This window comes from Aedes aegypti, chromosome 3 (assembly GCF_002204515.2).
Source record: "Aedes aegypti strain LVP_AGWG chromosome 3, AaegL5.0 Primary Assembly, whole genome shotgun sequence".
Taxonomy (NCBI): Eukaryota; Metazoa; Arthropoda; class Insecta; order Diptera; family Culicidae; genus Aedes; species Aedes aegypti.
In genome coordinates, this window is record NC_035109.1 from 300,202,941 (window position 1) to 300,221,570 (window position 18,630).

An 18,630-nucleotide genomic window follows, 5' to 3' on the forward strand; every position below is an offset into this window, starting at 1 on the left:
CCTGCCACACGATATACACATGCAAAAATGGTCAATCGGCAAAGAAAGCTCTCAGTTAATAACTGTGGAAGTGCTCATAAGAACACTAATCTGAGAAGCAGGCTTTGTCCCTGTTGGGACGTAACGCCAGACAGAAGAAGATTCATCAAAAATTTGTTCTTTGTTTCGATCTCTCCCTATCTCGATGGTCCCTTCGATATCAAGATGTGGAGAGGCGACTATATAATCGAACTCATCGAACAACAATTTTTCACATCCCGAAGCGGACATGCTTTAAACGCACTTGGGCCTATCGTTCGCCGAAAAAAAAAACTCCTGAATTCGGCAACTATTTCCTTGGGTAACAACAAGATAGCATATTACACTTGATCACGAAGATTACCTCGTCACATTTTTAATTAACTGTATGAAATTGTAATCATCATCAACTTGCGTTGACAACTTTTAAACAGCAGTAATAAAAGGTTGTCGAGGATTCCATATTAAATCAAAAGGCACAACATACTTTTGACAGCTAACTTAAGTGTTTTTTTTAATGGCACTGATATCACTTCTTCAGCGTCAATACAACCTTTATTCAGACAAGTCAACAAGTCAACTTATTCCCTTGCTTTTAATGATGATCGAACAGTCTCATGTGGAGCAGATGTCAAGGTAAGTGGTTATAAATCAGTGAATCCCAGTTCATTTCTCAATTGTTCATATTTCATCTTCATCTTTAAATTCCAACATATATCTCCACTATATGTTTGAAATTGTTAGTTGCGTTGATAAAACCCAAAGCTATTACTCTGTAAATATTTCAACATCTTTTGGTTTATTGTTGAATTATGGATGAATAAGCGATCGTTAAGCTTTCGAAGGTTGTCATCTGTTCTAAAAATAGAATTATCATTATTAAAAGGGGCTTGAACAAGCGCATGTTAGACCTTTATTCAGCCTTCTATATAGCTCAAATTAAGCTTAAGGCTGAATAAAATCGCCAGAATTAGTTGTTTAAAAGCTGAACAACTATGTATGGAGGCTCTGAATAGCTCTTGTTCAAACAAAGGCTGAATTGAATTAGTTATAAAAGCGTTTGAGCAGCTTCAAATTGAAACCTGAGATTAACGAAACTAAAGCGCTGGGTATTGCAAAACGAACTGAGCTACATTTAAAATTAGTTTAACTTTTGGACTTGAGCGTAATTTGATAAAATTCGGTTTATTTAGAATTTCTCCTTTAATTTATGTTTCTGATAAAGTAAAGCATCTAATAATGAATAATTGACAGCAATCATAAACATGAGATGATCCATTAATGCAACTAGTAATTTTTACTTGAAATAATTTTTAATAGAACCTGATATATATTTCACACCTACCCTATGAAATCAACGGAAATTTACAGGATCCTGTTATGAAATCTCCAGATCTACATAGGAATCAGGTTCTCATAAGGAATCTACAGAAAAACGATAGGTCTCTGAAGCATCATGCCAGGCATCCGTAGAATCTATCTAGAATCATCTTGCTAATGATTTTACTAGGTGTTAGCATCTTGGTATTCCGCTGCGATATTGCTGAAAATTCTCAAGTCTCCGATGAAAATTTTCAAATGTTTATAATTGTTAAGCTGCCACTAGCACATCTAAAATTTCTCTGGAAACCTTTTCAAAACCCCAAGCTTTCGCCAGAAATACTCAAGATATCAAGAGAAATTCATATTATCCTGCTTATAATTTACAGGACGCCCTAGAAATCTTAAGAATTTATTCGAAATCTCCAGACTAGCATAAGCATAAGCATAAGACCGTACAATTCGTAGTTGCACAGGGAATTAAAGAATGGGGATTGAAATTAGCTTACCATTCTTCAATGTGCACAAATCGAGAGCTCAAATTTAAAAGTCAATAGCGGTGCCGGCCACGTCCTTACGGTCATGGGGGGAAGGGAAGGAATGTTAGTGTGACTACCGTTGTTACTAGCGACCGAGATCACCTCTGCATCTCCACGGTTGTCATGGAAAGGATATTGGGTTAGTGGGATAAGGTACAGATCTGGGAGTCACCAATGTTTGGTGATGCGATCCATGATATAATCATGCCAAACCGGATTCGCGAAATAATTCGATAATCGCATTGTACGTCGAAAATATGTTCGTCACTCGCCCACGCAAGAGCAAGCGACGCGATCAATAGATCAAACACTACTAACGATCCGCGGCGCTTTTTCATTTCTCTGAGCGAACAAGGCGCAACAAGTTTAATCCTGCCTCATTGCCCGCCCCCGCAGGAGCAAGCGTCAAGGTCGAAGGATCAAACACTACTTTTTATTCGAAATTTCCAGACTTTGGACATAATCCCCCATAACCAATTAAAGGTTCTTAAGATCCCTCAAGAAACCCTCAGTGTCCACTTGGAATCTGCAGACATCCTCATGAATCCGTTAAAATTTCTGAAAAATCTTCTAAGAACCAAGCATCTCCTAAGGGGCTGTTCATTAATTATGTAGGGGTTTATGGGGGGTGGGGGGGTTTGAGATTTCTTACGCGCCATACAACTTATTTCTAATTTTCATACAAAAAATCTTACCATGGGGGAGGTGGGGTTGAAAAACCCCGAAAATTGTCTTACATAATTAATGGATCGCCCCTAAGGATTCTCCAGGGTACAGTTAGGAAAATCATAGACTCGGCTCGTGAGGAACATTTTGATGATGTTGAGACCCGTATCCTTGATTAACAATTTTGTACAGAATTCTGGATCGTCTCTTAACAAATCTTACGCCTTACAGAGTCTTTAACAAAGAAGGAACGTAGCTCTAAATAGTTGGCACGGAACGATCAATTTTCACACCAGTACCACAGACGAAAAGCTAAAACACTCTCAGTCGTATTTATCGCACGCTTCAATGATATTATTGAGAATAAATTGAAGTTTGGACTATACACGCATTTGTCATGGAGCCGGTGGAATTCTCAAAAAATAATATACATTTTTACAGTATGAAATCTTGTTATGGATTATATGCTGCAATTCTCCAGCATAACGCAATTTATTTATTGAAATTTCTTAAAAGTATGATTTTTGCTGGTTTTGTACCTATTACTGCGGTGTTTTTTTTTGTACAAGCGCAATGTATGTAAATCCTTAATAAAAAAAAAAAAAACAGTGAGCCAAAAAGGTGAGACGAGAGTTATGATTGTAACTCTGTGTGAGTCATAGATTTTTGATTAATCTTATGTCGGTGTTTGTGCTTTGATCAAACAAGCTGTTCCAAATCTGAAAAAAAGTGTTTTTTGTATTATATCACCTACTGGCAGACTCAAGTGGGCTGATCACTCAATATGAATGCCTAAGAAAAGAGATTGGTCTCTTATTGAGATACTGGTGGAGATTATTGCCCTCATGAAACGTTGCGAAAGCATGACCAATGACCATCCTGAAGTAAATGAGCGCGTACTCGAGTCCTTAGTAGTTGGTGAGATTTGGGAATATCAACGCAAATGGAGCTCTGGAATGTAATTGGTGTGGATTTGACATGCTATTCAATTGACTTAAGCAACAGACACGATAATATTTACAGCAATTTACAAATTGAAAAATGTTGCCAAAAACGGATCTATTTTGTTGCCAAAATCGGGGGGTGCCAAAAATGGAGCATGCCAAAAACGGAACAAGCCAAAAACGGAATCCCACTGTATTGTAGTTAATTTATATAGGCATTTGAAATTTCACTTCCTATACCTTGCTGGGTAAAATTTTGGACGCTTAATGCATCGAGCAAACTTTTCCCAGATGGCAGCCTGCAATGAGTACGTTTTGAGCGAGTTCCGAATATGAAGGCCACATTCTTATAAGTCATTTTCTGTTTGAGTTATTTCAAAATTAAAAACACCTTGTATTGTGGAATGTGCCTAAAGGTAGGTTATTTCGTAAGGAAATTCAACGTTCCTCATAGTAATTTGTGAATATGCTAAACTCAACATAGTTTTGACAACGGAATTGTTTTCGGTGATGCCATTTTTAGTAACAATTGCATTTATCTTGCTCATATCTTTTTCAGAACGCTTGTGAGATAAGATTCATTGATTGTGTCATCCATAACATTGTTTCCAAAAGTTGAAAAAATTACGCATGAACACAACTCAATTTTTTTAAAACCTTAATGTTTATTAGCTCTTGAATAGAAGAAAGCGAATAATCATTCATGCATTGAAAATCTTTCATCGATAAATGTTGATTTAAACTTTTTACGAGGAGGGTCATTGCGATCAATACCCCGCTGATCAATATTACCCTGGATTACGGTACATGCAATGAAATATCGTTGCTAGCAACCATGTCGTTTCCAAGGTTGTCTTGTGCCCTGTTGTTTGAACAAAAATATGAAAAAAAAAAATCGTCGCAGTGGCATTTCAGGGGTTGTGCTACTTTTCCCCGAATGTTTGTTCCCCGAATTCCCAGCTTCCCCGAAGACCCCTTTCCCGAAAATTATTTGGCACTCATAATTGTCATGACTTAATAAATTGGCGCTTATATTGCGCTGTTCGGTAATCCAATCCGCATGGTTATTAAATTAATTAAAACTTTTGATCCGTCTTAAAAACGTGAGGAGAAGGCAATTTCAACGCACTCGCGATCCTGCTATGAAAATTATATGGCAGGATTTGCAGAAAGAAATCAAGAAACGTTTTGCTCAATTAAGAAACAAAAATTTTGAAAATAAAATTTCTCAATTGGACCCTGGCTCTAAGCCCTTTTGGAAATTATCTAAAATCTTGAAAAAACCTCAGAAGCCAATACCGGCATTGAAAGAGGAAAACAAATTATTATTAACTAATTGCGAAAAATCTCAAAAACTTGCTATGCAGTTTGAAAGTGCGCACAATTTTAATTTAGGACTTACTAGTCCAATTGAAAATGAAGTTACTCAGGAGTTCGAAAATATTCTCAATCAAGAGAACGTTTTCGAAAATGCCTGGGAGACTGATTTGGAAGAAGTGAGAACTATTATTAAAAAAATTAAAAACATGAAAGCTCCTGGCGATGATGGAATTTTCTACATCCTCATCAAGAAACTTCCAGAAAGTAGCTTATCATTTTTAGTTGATATATTTAACAAATGTTTTCAATTAGCATATTTTCCTGACAAATGGAAAAATGCTAAGGTTGTTCCAATTTTAAAACCAGACAAAAATCCTGCAGAAGCTTCTAGCTATCGTCCAATCAGTTTGCTTTCCTCCATCAGTAAACTTTTTGAAAAGGTTATTTTGAACAAAATGATGGCCCACATCAACGAAAATTCAATTTTTGCCAATGAACAGTTCGGATTCCGCCATGGGCATTCGACCACTCATCAACTTTTACGTGTAATAAATTTGATTCGTTCCAACAAATCTGAAGGCTATTCTACTGGTCTTGCTCTTCTAGACATAGAAAAAGCATTCGACAGTGTTTGGCATGAAGGTTTGATTGTAAAATTAAAAAACTTTAATTTTCCAACATACATTGTTAGAATAATTCAAAGTTATCTGTCAAATCGTACACTTCAGGTTAATTATCAGAACTCCAGATCTGAAAGACTTCCTGTAAGAGCTGGTGTTCCCCAAGGCAGCATTTTGGGACCAATATTATACAATATTTTCACATCTGACTTACCTGAGCTACCTCAGGGATGTCAAAAATCTTTGTTTGCGGATGACACAGGCCTCTCCGCCAAAGGTCGAAGCCTGCGTGTCATCTGTAGTCGATTGCAAAAAAGTTTGGATATTTTTTCTTCATACTTGCAAAAATGGAAGATTTCTCCTAATGCTTCCAAAACTCAACTAATAATATTCCCACATAAACCAAAAGCTCTTTATTTGAAACCTTCAAGTAGACATGTTGTCACGATGAGAGGGGTTCCAATAAATTGGTCAGATGAAGTTAAGTATCTAGGGCTCATGCTAGATAAGAATTTAACTTTCAAAAATCACATTGAGGGCATTCAAGCCAAATGTAATTAATATGTAAAATGTCTCTATCCCCTTATAAATAGAAAATCAAAACTTTGTCTTAAGAACAAGCTATTGATATTCAAACAAATTTTCAAGCCAGCCATGTTGTATGCTGTACCAATATGGACTAGCTGTTGTAATACCAGGAAGGAAGCTCTGCAGAGAATTCAAAATAAAATTTTGAAAATGATTCTGAGACTTCCTCTCTGGTATAGTACCAATGAGTTACATAGAATGTCCAATGTTGAAACATTGGAACAAATGTCAAATAAAATAATAAATAATTTCAGGCAAAAATCATTACAATCTTCTATTGCCACGATTAATGCGTTATATGTTTAGGTTAAGTTAGGTTAAGTATATTCAAAGCGTTTTTTTTTTCTCTTATAAGCAGGTGAAATCAACTCACCTGTAAAAAATCTGAACTGCTACGGCAAATGTAATGTAATATGTTGTTAACAAAATGTTAATTAAATCTTAAATTTGTTTTACCAAATTAGGATGATAGTGTTGTCTAATAACACAGAACACCTAGATATAAGAAATGAATGTAATGTTTGGAATGATACTAATAAAGATATTAAAAAAAAAAATTAAATTAATTAACTCATTACGCGTGGTGAAGATGGACACATTATGGGTGAAATTATGAAAAAAATCCACGTGCTCGGCTGGGATTCGAACCCAGGACTCTTGTATGCTAGACGATCGCTTTACCAACTAAGCTACCGAGCCACTTGGTGATTCAATAACTGAGTTGGTTACAAGTTTAGAATTCAAATCCCTACAGACCACGCGGACCCCTTTCATAACCCATATCCATGACTTTATACTTTTTGAAGGTAGTGAACAAACCGGTCATCTCACATGCGCCCTTTTTTTTATTAAATTGGCAATTCTTTCAAAATTTCACCGACCCCGTCTTTTTTCTTTGTATTTTTTTTTTTAAATATGTGTTACGACGAGAATGACTGAATATCTCCTTCTTTTGATTGTTTATCGTGCATACAAGTTTGCTGCTCTATTACTGATAAGGGTATGCGATATGGATTTTTTCCATGTCGATACGAAACGAAACGATACGCGGAATATCTTGCGCTGATAATGACGAAACGAAACGAAATTTGAAAATGTTTCGTGTAACTCGATACGAAATCAAATATCTCACGGAATTTTTCGAAACGAAACGAAATTTTTGAATTTGTTTCGCGGAATACACGTTTAAGTTTTTTTTTTTTTGTCAAAAGCTGGAAATTTGACAATAGGCATAAACGTCTTTTCAAATCGTCTACCATATGGAAACCTTAGCGTTGCTCAGCGGAATCCTTACATGTTTTGGTTTCATTTCAACATATCTGACACTCACACAAGGCAATCAGTGGATTTAATTTAAATGTAGCAACTAAGAAGTGGGTCGAAAAGCAGTTACAAACATTTAAAACAATCTCAAAAATAGTGAGAGGAGTCCAAAATTAATTTGATTTTTAGAAACGCCTTACAATTTTTTTAATCATGTGGATATGCTAATATATACCATAAAACATGGAACAATGATATTAATTATTTTTGCTGTACTTTATGCTTTGTGGCTTGAATGAATGGGATTGGGGACACAAGTCGATAAGTGATCATGAAAATACTAAACTTTCCCAGTTGGAACATAACGCAAGAAGAAATATAAGTAGAACAGAGGAATCACTGGAATATTTGCTTTAGTATTTGCTGGAGTATTGAATCAAATTAAATTTTAAAAAATCCATCAACACATACCTAAGAAATCAATCAAGATAAATTTAAAAGAACTGCAAAAGTAATAAACTCCAAGAGATATTGCGACAGCAACTTAACCAGGATTGCCTGTTGGGGTAATTTAGAAGTTCTTAATAAATTTTCTGGAAAAGCCTTGCATAAACTGTGAACTAATTCTTGGAGGGATCAAATCTGTATGAATGCAAACTTTTAGAGTAAACCTTGTAGAAAATACTGAAGGTATTTCTATTATTTTGTAGAGCAAATACTGGACAAATGATCCTATTCCAAAATCTGTGAAGGAATTTCTGGACGATTTCTGGAAGAAATAAGGATTGTTGAGATTATCTCATTTTCAGATTCTTTGCTTAAAACTGACTACAAAATCACATTTTCACTGAATTTTGAGCCTCGAGAGTATTTTAAAAAATGTTTGAAAATTTCGAAAAAACAGTTTTGAACCTGGACTACATAGCATAGAGGAACCGCAAATAAGATTGACAAGTTCATCCATGTTCGTTCAGACAATCCGTCTTTCAATGAGCTAAATTAAATGTTTGGTTAATTTATTTTTCTCAAGATCTAGATGTGCGAAAATTGAAAAAAAAAATTGTTGCGCTTTTCTATTGTGGTATACCCTAGGTACCTCACCAAACTTGAATCTTAATCCGGAACCAATTTTGATGGCGCTTGCAATGCATGAATCAAATTTATAACTGATTGTGATTTTTACTAATACTAATTTTTACAAATCATCAAAATCGATCGAAAGATGGCGAAACTAGAGAATTTTGAAAGTTGATGTCGGTATTGAAAAGGTTAAGACTTTTGCCTTGCGGCATTTGGCTTCTAATACTTGTAATGATATATTATCAATATTCGCATTTTTTTTAATTGGGGGTCGTGAGTAAATTGGGTCACGTTATAAGAGGAGAGAGGAGTTGGTGGTGTGGTACAGCTTGAATAAACCTAGATTCATTTTTCGATATAAAATAATGTATGCATCTTCCTTGTTTAAGGTGAATATAAATCGAAGGCATACCTCAGAATTTCAAGAGCACAAATCTAACGAACCCGACAGCGGTTCAAGCTGAACACTTGATCGATTGGCCATCGAGTAACCAACCGATAGATTTTTCAGCTTGAATGGACGTCTGGTTCTTTAGATTTGTGCTCTTGAAGATTTGAGGTGTGGTTTTGGATCACCCAAATCAACGCGATTTTTTACGGCGACAGCAACAAACAATCTCTGCGATTTCGCTGCTACATGTAGAGTTTAATGACACAACAACGAAATCGTGGAGAGCCTTAACTCATTGGTGCGTGCTATTAGTTTTCTCTTCTATTCTCCCGCTGTTCTTATGCAGAGTTAAAAGTGACGTCATAGCGGGAAAGCAAGAGAGAGAACTAATGCGCGCATCAATAATCTGCACCACCTGAGCAAATCCATAACATCAGGGGCTCACGCTCCGCAGCTATTTTTGACATTTGTGTACAAACAATTTTTGCGATATATTAACGGATTTGCTCAAAAGGACACGCGATGTTCACCGGAGGAAACCATGGTTTTGCTTTCTTCATTCTTATGGAAGATAACACTTCGGTAGTTCATCAAACGCAGTTGTTCCTTTCCTGGGCTATTCGCCACGAGGAATTTAGGGCAAATGGGCGTTTTTGGAAACTTTACAACGGCAGTGCAGTTTATCATATCCTGCGGACCAGTCAATACTACAGTCATCCCACAGTTATGAATAGCACACAGATATGGATCAAAGTTGGATTAAACGGAGAATATCTCATCAAATAGAGTAGCGATTACGCAGAACCCATTTTACCTACGCGAACCATAAATCTATACAGCATCGCAATCAACAATAACATGCTTAAACACATTTGTTCCATTCGTAGGAAATAAAATGTCATACATATGCCTAGAAGCGTCGATTCATATTTGTGGGGCATTGAAACCCATACCACAGTTATGAATCTAAGATAAGACGATTCCTCAAGAAGCGCCAAAACGTATGCTTTCACTAGCACACCATTCGTTTGCCTCGCAGATAATTTGCTGTTATAGTGTTCTGATCCATGATACGAGTTGATTTGATCCATAATACGGACCCATTTTTGACTGTAGCTGCTAGGAGTAGAAGCGAACGCTTTGCTTTTTTTGTTCGAAATTAAACTCGAATTTCGCGAAATTCCGTTTTATTCCGTTTGTTTTCAATTTTCCGTGGAAATATTTTAACAATTTGGCGAAACGAAACGAAATAGTAAAATACAAATTTCGCCAGTGCGAGTTCCGTGGAATTCCGCGGAATTTCGTTTCGAAGCGTATTTGACGGAATCATTCGGTATTTCGCATACCCTTAATTACTGAGAACTTTTCTTCCGATATGAACTTACCCAGGGCTAAAAATATCGCTAATAAAGATTAAAAAAAACTATTGTACGTTTTTGAACTGTATCACTTTCCGGGGAAAGGGGTCATTCGTGGAACATGGTCGAAGTGATAAAAATGTGATAATTGGAAAAAGTTGTGAAATTCGCAGATTTTCAATCTAAGAAGAATGATTCATAATATCTACATACTTTACTCTCGTTCTTTTACTGCCTTGGTCTACAATCAGGGAGTATGATACTCGGCAATCAAACGATTCCATCCACCGTGTCGAGCTGGTGTGATATAATTCGCACAAATAACGACTTCTGATGTAAATTCTTATGCGACTTCTTGTTGTCTGGAGTAACTGTATAGGCATACTATTCATGATTCGTACTATTCACCGCATAACTGTAAATCCCCATCCAGAAACCACGAAGCCACGGGACTCCTAAGCACATGAACATTTTTCGGGAAATGCATAAATTACTAGCAGCAGCGTGGTGCGTAGTCATCGTTTTGCCAAGACAACTTGCCAATATCTCTTGGTTGCCGGAGATCGGTCGGTCCGAAGGTAGGGTCTCTGAGAAGAGCTGCAAACAAGTGTGTTTGTATTTTAATGGATGCCGGCTTTTCGTATGAGTTTCGCTTAATGCCTCAAATGTTGGAATGGTTTTTGGTGAATTTTAGTTTTCTGGTGCTTTTCGGGCTGAGCGGTGTGTGCGAATATTTTTCCTCAAGCGAATCCTTTTTGTTTGCTAAAAGGAGGTGGGCTTGTGAGAAAATTGTGTTGTGTATAAGTTTGTTGAAGCCAGGAGTGAGCAGTTTTCGGATCAATCAGATGCTGATGTTGAGATGAACATCATGAAATTAGATCTATTACTGGTGAGTGAACAATAATTTTGTCTTTGTGAATGAATTGTAAGCAATTGCTCAGGGTAATATATGTGATTCAACAGTGATCAACGAAGTAGATGGACATGGAAAAACTCAAACTGAAAGAATATAAAGCCTCATATCAGGGATTCGAAATTTGGGACCCCAAAAAGCTACACCTGAGTCGGTCAGTCATCGAACTCGACCATCTTCGATTTGTGTAAAATTTCGCAGATGTTGTTGTATGTGATAGAATAAATGTTTTGCATAATCATGTGACTCAAGAACAACTTTGGAAAAGGGCTCACGAGTTCTAGCAAGTTATTCATTTGAACATTTTTAGCTCCGATATTGCGGTTTTAGAGATGTGTTGTCAATGAGTTGTAGATAACCATTCGGGCTAGGTACTTAGTTTGAGCTTGCTGAATCCGAATATGATTGTCAAATTCTTAAAAAAAAATATTTTTTGGAAATAAATTTGAAGAATACAGCGGCAAACACCTAGGCAACTTCCTCAGGAATATTCCAAATCTAGAAAAAAAAAATTACAATGGACAACCTGCTTTGCTCTTGTCCACAGTTGATCAGCAGAAGATTTCTCGTTTAATTTTGTACGGGGAAAGGCATCTAACTTCAACTTTATCGTTAATGCAAGTATTAATCGAAAAAATATTTGGTAGTCGTGATAGTCATTATCATCACATACAACCGGTACCAAATATTTTTTTCGAAAATAGTTAAATAATTAATTCGTTAGAATTAATCGCCATCCAGCTTTTTACGCAAGGATGCCATAAAATTTGAATCACCCCTTTCTTTCATTGCTTTTCTACACTATAATTTTGTTATGGCAGGATCAAAATAAGCTCCGTGATATTCATATCTTTTTTGCTGACATTAAAACGTTGGAAACGTCCTCACTCTTGGTTTTCCAAAATTGAATAATAATCCTTAATTTACAATTGAATCTATTTCTATTTTTTAGGTTAATGGGAAGCATTAACAACGGCAACTTGGGGAAAAGATTCCAAAGCTTTACGAACTGGCCCTAAACCAGCTGTGGAAATTGTTTCTTCAGTGAGACTTTCCACTGGGAAAATGATTTTTCATCTGTACTGAACGTTCTGTTGCTTTAGTAATGAGTTTAGAGGACATTATAAGTTTAAAAGGTGCCTATCGATTTCCCATCTGAACATAAACAAAATGAGAGACGTTTAGGACGCAGTCATAGCGATTGCTTGGCAATTTTTGTAATCCGATTGCTCTCATTCTACGGGATTCTGCTGATGTTTGAACTACGAACGAACATTCACCCATCAACCTTTTGAATTTTCATAGACATCCCTTTGATAATTAATAAGCCTACAATATTATTCCGATCAGGCATAATTTAGTTCCAAACCAGTCATGTACGGTTTAAGGAAATCGTACAATTTGACATTTATTCATTATACATTTTAAATCACATTTCCTAGTACTTTTTCTTACAACTTTAAGCAATTTGAACTTTGCTGGCTGAAACTGAAGAGGGCGGATCGATGGAGGGACCCCAATTTCCATACCATGTAGACACTATAAAATAAGAAACAAAACAACGTCTCTTTCGGAGTATTCCTTCATTCTACATTTTCACGGTTGCTCGCTTCGTATTCCTAAAAATAATGATACTTATGTTGTAACGAAGGAATGTACAAACAAATGTAAATAGTGAAAATTCTTGACAGTTCAATCAACTATCTTAAATTACAGCCTACTTAAATCAAGCTATAAAACTTATAGGCAAGAAATGTCAAATTCAATTCACCCTTCGTTGTTTTATGGCTAGCGTAAAAAGCTGGATACAAATATTTTTCGCGTTACCTCTTAGCGATTTTTCGTTCGTTATTGTTTCGATTAAAGCTTCCATCCAAAAGATATTTGAAGTTAGATTCCTTTTCCCTTACAAAATAAAATGAGAAAACTTCTGGTGGTCAACTGTGAACAAGAGGAAAGTAGGTAATCCATTATAGGTAATTATAATTGTGTGTTTAACCGTTTTAACAAAATGAGATAATTGACGGCCCTACAGTTGAGGTCAAAATACGAGTGACTGTCAAAGGATACATACTATAGTGGATAAAATGATATAGTACCGTCATGCGGGGTGACATTGGGCCTAGAGGGTGACTTTGACCGCCATTTTCGATGCGCCTCATGGCTAGAGGGAACGTCAAAAAACTAATCAATGGCCACCCAACTAACATTTAGTGCAAATGTAAACATTCTCTAGGCCCTCTTTATACGGCTTTATGCTGAGTAAAGGCGCTGTACATACGAACGAAAGCTTCTATGCGATCCTTTTACCAACAAATCTGGCGAATCTACTCAGCTACTTTTAAGCTGTGTTGGCAGCTCTTATTCATACCGATCATTGCTCTATCTCGACAGTTATACGACAAAGTAGCTGTGTAATATCTTCGGAAGGCGTTTTCTCAACCATTTCGCAACTGTTGAATAATTATTATACAGCTTCGCTGTATTATGGATTAAATATTATTTTCAAGCTGTTTCACAGCTTCCGGAATTCATATCATAAGTATCTGAATTTAATGTTCTCAACGTTACCTGCCACCGCTTGGAATCGAACTCACGATCTCTGCATCCACAAGTCTCGACGCTGTCCTTGTTGCCACCACAGTCTATATCGAAAGGCAAAGAAAACACACCGTTTTGTTCTACATCGAAAACGGTTCACACAATATTTTATAATGATCGTAAAAGATGCCATAGCCGCGCTTACACCACTTCATCAGGCTGTAAAAGGGTGCGAAACGTCAAACGCAATTGAGCTCTCGCCGAGCGGTGTCACGAACACGTGCGCAAATTTGCTGGTTGAAAATACTGCCGTTGGATTTTGCTGGGAACAGCTGATCTTTGTTTATATTTTCAACCAGCACTTTTTAAGTAGTGTTGGTGACATGTAACGTGTATGTACACGAGCGCAGAAACCACTATGTTTACATCCAACAAGCTGAGTAGATGCGCCACAAGTCGTTGTTTTACAGCATACTGCTGTATGCTCGCTGTATAACTAACGACAAAGCGCTTCTTAAATATAGATTGAGCAGCATAACAAATCATATTGTATAGAAGCAGCCGGATTGATGATGGCGAGTTTTATTCCACATTATTAGGTTGCTATCTTTTACGGTGTTGAGTTACAGCTTAGTGAAAGCAGCAAAAGCGATAACTGACGAAATTTATTCAGCTAAGATTTGTAGCTGCAAAACGTTTGCGTTACAGCTGTATTAACACCAATCGTTCTATTTTTGACAGCTTTCATTTTTTGCTGCGTTCGCTGCTTCAATTCAACTGTTATACAGCACAAAGCAAATAATCTTGGCTTATAGCGCTAAAATTGTTAGTTGGGCATCTAGTAGCTATTTATAATGTATTCTTGAATCTTGCCACATTTCATTATTCTGGTATTCGTTTGCTGTATATATATTGGCCCAAAGTCAGCCTTATGGCCCAATGTCACCCCGCACGACGGTACTCAATTCAGGTTTCTTTTATTTATGAAATCTGTTTTGGGATATAGGGAGACTTACGGCTTCGGCACCATTCGACTATTATCGGCAACCAAATTTCAAACGCTAAATTCACAGTATTATTCTATAAAAACACGTCAATGAAAACATTCAGATGATTCTTTGTTCTGTCCGCTTCCCACTGACGAGAATTCCGAGACTGAACAAACAATACCGCCAGATATGTCATCAATTCAAATGAACACGCCTCAAAATGCGACTGATTTGGAGCTGCCGAAGTGATTCACCATCAGTTTTTATGGGAAAGTTGTCGAACAGAATGAGGCTGCCGACAATAGTCACACTGACAAGAGATGTTCACAACGTTGTAAAAAACGTTTCCAAAAGCATTTTGACAAGTCTGTCGATGTGAATCAATAGAGGATTGAGCAACGCATAAATGTAAACAGACAAACACGGAATTTATCTGCTGATGTTCGAGAATATTACAAAAAAAGTGCGCCGATGCCGCAGACTGCCGAGAATACGTAAGTTCCCCTATTTCAAGCATTCTCACAAACTTTTAGGCTGGCACCATGATCAAATTCTTATATAGGTAGATCTTGAAGTTCGTGGATATCTGTTAGTACCACTTCGAACGTGATTCTGGAATTTTACACTATTTTCATATAAAAAAAAACATTATTTAAGGCCGTCATTGAAATTTGTACATCGTACCGATCGTCGTGGATTATCTGACTCAAGATTATACAGCCGCCTCTCCACATCTCGATATCGAAAGGACCATCGAGATAGGGAGAGATCGAGACAAAGAACAAATTTTTGATGAATACTAGATTGAAAAACACGCCGTTGCCAAGAAATTAATACACAAACAGACGTCATTTTGCGCTCCTAATTTGTTTTGAATCCCAAAACTTTGGTCTAGTAACCTTCGATATTAGTCATATCGACATACGGAGAGAACGAAAAATGAACAGAAACACATCGAGATATGGAATATCGAGATACGGAGGGTGAAAATGTTTGCAGACTGAAGGGACTTATGAAATTATCGGCATAGGGAGAGATATCGAGATGTAGAACATCGAGATGTGGAGGGTCGACTGTAAATTAAAGAAAAGCATCTGGTTTTGAACTGACATAGCTGAAAAAATAATCTGCATAGTTTCTGCATGTAAGCGCAAGAAGAACTACTTTTCTGAATCAACTGATTTTATGACTTTGAAAGTGCAAGCTGCAAACTCAACAACGCACAATTCAAGAATAATTGAAAAAATGTTTATTTACTAAATGTAAGTGCTCTATTTCTAAGAAATAAAATCGTGTAATTTCTTCTTCTAGGCATTACGTCCACACGTATTTAATGAGCACTTCCACAGTTATTAACTGAGAGCTTTCTCTGGCAAAGTTGCCTCCGTATATCGTGTGGCAGGTACGATGATACTCTATGCTCAGGGAAGTCAAGAAAATTTTCGAAAAGATCCTGGATCGACCGGGAATCGAACCCAGACATCTTCAGCATGGCTTTGCTTTGTATAGCCACGAACTCGAACCACTCGGCTAAGGAAGGCTCCCTGTGTAACAATATGATCAATTTCATCCTACTGATCAATTTCACTTGAATTTACGGTAACGACTTCGATTCAAAACAAATGACAGCAATCCATTCGATTCAAAACAAATGACAGCAAAGTAAGAAATTTGATTTTAAAGCCAACCCAATTTCGTTCCCTGTCATGTACCTAATGCGCTGTACCGAGAATAACTGATAGACAAGTTAAGTCGTTGAGCCTACGTAAAACACTAGCCGAGAAAATATCACTGCGATTGATGGTGGTGCCATCATCCTGAGATTTGAAATAGATATCACACAAAATTCGATATTTATGATTTGATTGCCAATCAAAATGGACACATGCACGAGTTCACTAGTTTGACGTTTGAGCAGTGCCGAATTCACTGGTTTCCATGTCCACATAAATAACACGGCACCGCTATAACGTCAAATAGTGAACTCGTGCATTGGTCCATGGTGTGGAACCGTCGCCGAACACGCCGAACACGTGCTATCGTCATCACATCAACCGGTTTCACGCGATTGGATTATTGCTGTGAGTCAAATTTCCGCGGCTTTGCTCTACATGTAGGCGGTTTCATTCGGTCACAGTTGATTGTATAAAGCTTATGACTGTTTGATTGCGCCGAAATGTATACTAGCCGAACCATTGAGCAAGCATCAGTTATTGGGTTTTGCTCTTTGAAAATATGACACTCTTCAATTTGGTGCATGCTGATTGAAAATTACAATTTAAGAAAATGAATAATATATTTAAAAAACCGATTGCGGTTTCGCATTTTCAGATTTTAATTTTCCCAATATTAAAATTTGAATTTAACGATGGAACATCTGAAATGAACTGGAAGGTTTTTTATTGAAGAATTAATAAAGTTTTTAACAAGAATAGGGGGATCCGGGGCATAATGACACCCCCTTAATCTTTGAGAATATGCATACACGGAGAAATCAGACTACCCAAAAAATAAGTTCTTTAAACTCAAATTTGGGTAAACTGCATTTAGTTTATACTCACTGTTGGGTTGTTTTCACGATGCTCCAATTACCGTTATTATCAAATAAAATATACCATCTTAACGGTGGTCAGCAGTTGTTTCCTGACGTTGTTCTGCACCTCTGGGCCGAATTTGAAAAAAATCCTTAGTCAGAATTTTGAGATACGCCCTTTCGAAGGTTATATGATAGAATTCACATGATGTATGCCACATTAGCTTGTTTAAACAAACAGATTATAATAAAATGTTGAAGTTTTAATGTTTTTATCTGGTTTTAAATATTGAAAATACTTTTTTTTCTAAAATTTATCTAGACCGTCATTTGAAAAGGGCCAATGCTATGTTTAGGTATTACTAATCAGCCAATACACGAAAAATGATATCTACCAATCTAACGCCTGATAGTGATTTAAAGAAATTGCCCAAAGCATTCAAATATGTTTGAATAATTCTTGGACAGGATATTTCGATACGCCCTTTTAAAGTGTATGGAAAGAATATTGTATTGTTAATTCCGTTCCATCTATAATCAACGGTTAGGTGCATACATTACACATCAATAATCATTACACTTTTGCGGTTGTTCTTATTTCATTCAATTTAGCAAGTTGCATAAAATTTACACGTACGCATAGAGTAAAGTGGGGCAAAAGTTCGAGTGGGGTAAGAGTTTCTTTTTAAGATTTCTAGCTCAATTCAAAACAAATCTTATAAATGTCATGGTGGTTCGAATGCTATTGAAGTAAGAGACTTTCAATCCAAATATCATAAAAATCGATTGAGATTTGGAAAAGTTATGGCTATTTGTTGTTTTTCGACGTGAATATTGTAATTTTTGGTTAAACTTTCGTTGCATGGAACCAATTAAAGATAAAATATTTTTCAATATTTTATATAAGGGCGTTTATAGACCTATCATAAGGTTATTTTGAGGTGTATTAATTTTTACATAAATGCTTGAAAACAAATTTTGGCCCATAGTGGGGCAAAAGTTCGAATCTGCGGGGCAAAAGTTCGACCCATGTATAAAATCACGGAAAAATATTCAAATTGCCTAAAATCCACATATTATCTTCAAATTTAGTTAAATTTGTCTGATCGTGTGAAAACTGTCACTAAAATTTTACATTTCCACTTAGTTTTGCGAAAAACTGCTATTTTTGAGTATATTACAATTAACCCGCTCTTATGCAGTTTTTTGATAAAAAATTAGTGTGTACTTTTCGTCAAACTTAAGCTTATGGCTGGTGTAAAGTATGCCTGTCATAAAAGGATCGATATTTTGTGTTTTAGCCAGCGAACTTTTGCCCCACACTAGATTCGAACTCTTGCCCCACCGGTGGGGCAAAAGTTCGAATAAGACAATCAATTTTGAAACTGTTATAATTAAAAATGGGTAAATATTTTGATACAAGTTTGTTCAGCAAAATTATAGCCCATATGTTGAAGGTTCACTGTATGGTATTTGTTTTGTTTTAACTGCTATTGTTTTCCTGGAAACTTTGATTATACCACTAAGGTCGAACTTTTGCCCCACCT

The 18,630-nt window shown here is 36.5% G+C and overlaps 1 protein-coding gene across 1 annotated transcript in view; it reads left to right on the top strand.

Annotated features, from left to right (window-relative positions):
- The first annotated feature begins 10,680 nt into the window (after nucleotides 1–10,680).
- Nucleotides 10,681–18,630, top strand: part of LOC5574262 — a 29,376-nt gene continuing 21,426 nt past the window's right edge. The window contains exon 1 of the mRNA XM_021851796.1: nucleotides 10,681–10,996. Coding sequence (XP_021707488.1) covers nucleotides 10,967–10,996 — 30 coding nt within the window. The 5' untranslated portion in view covers nucleotides 10,681–10,966. The remainder of the gene's footprint in view (nucleotides 10,997–18,630) is intronic.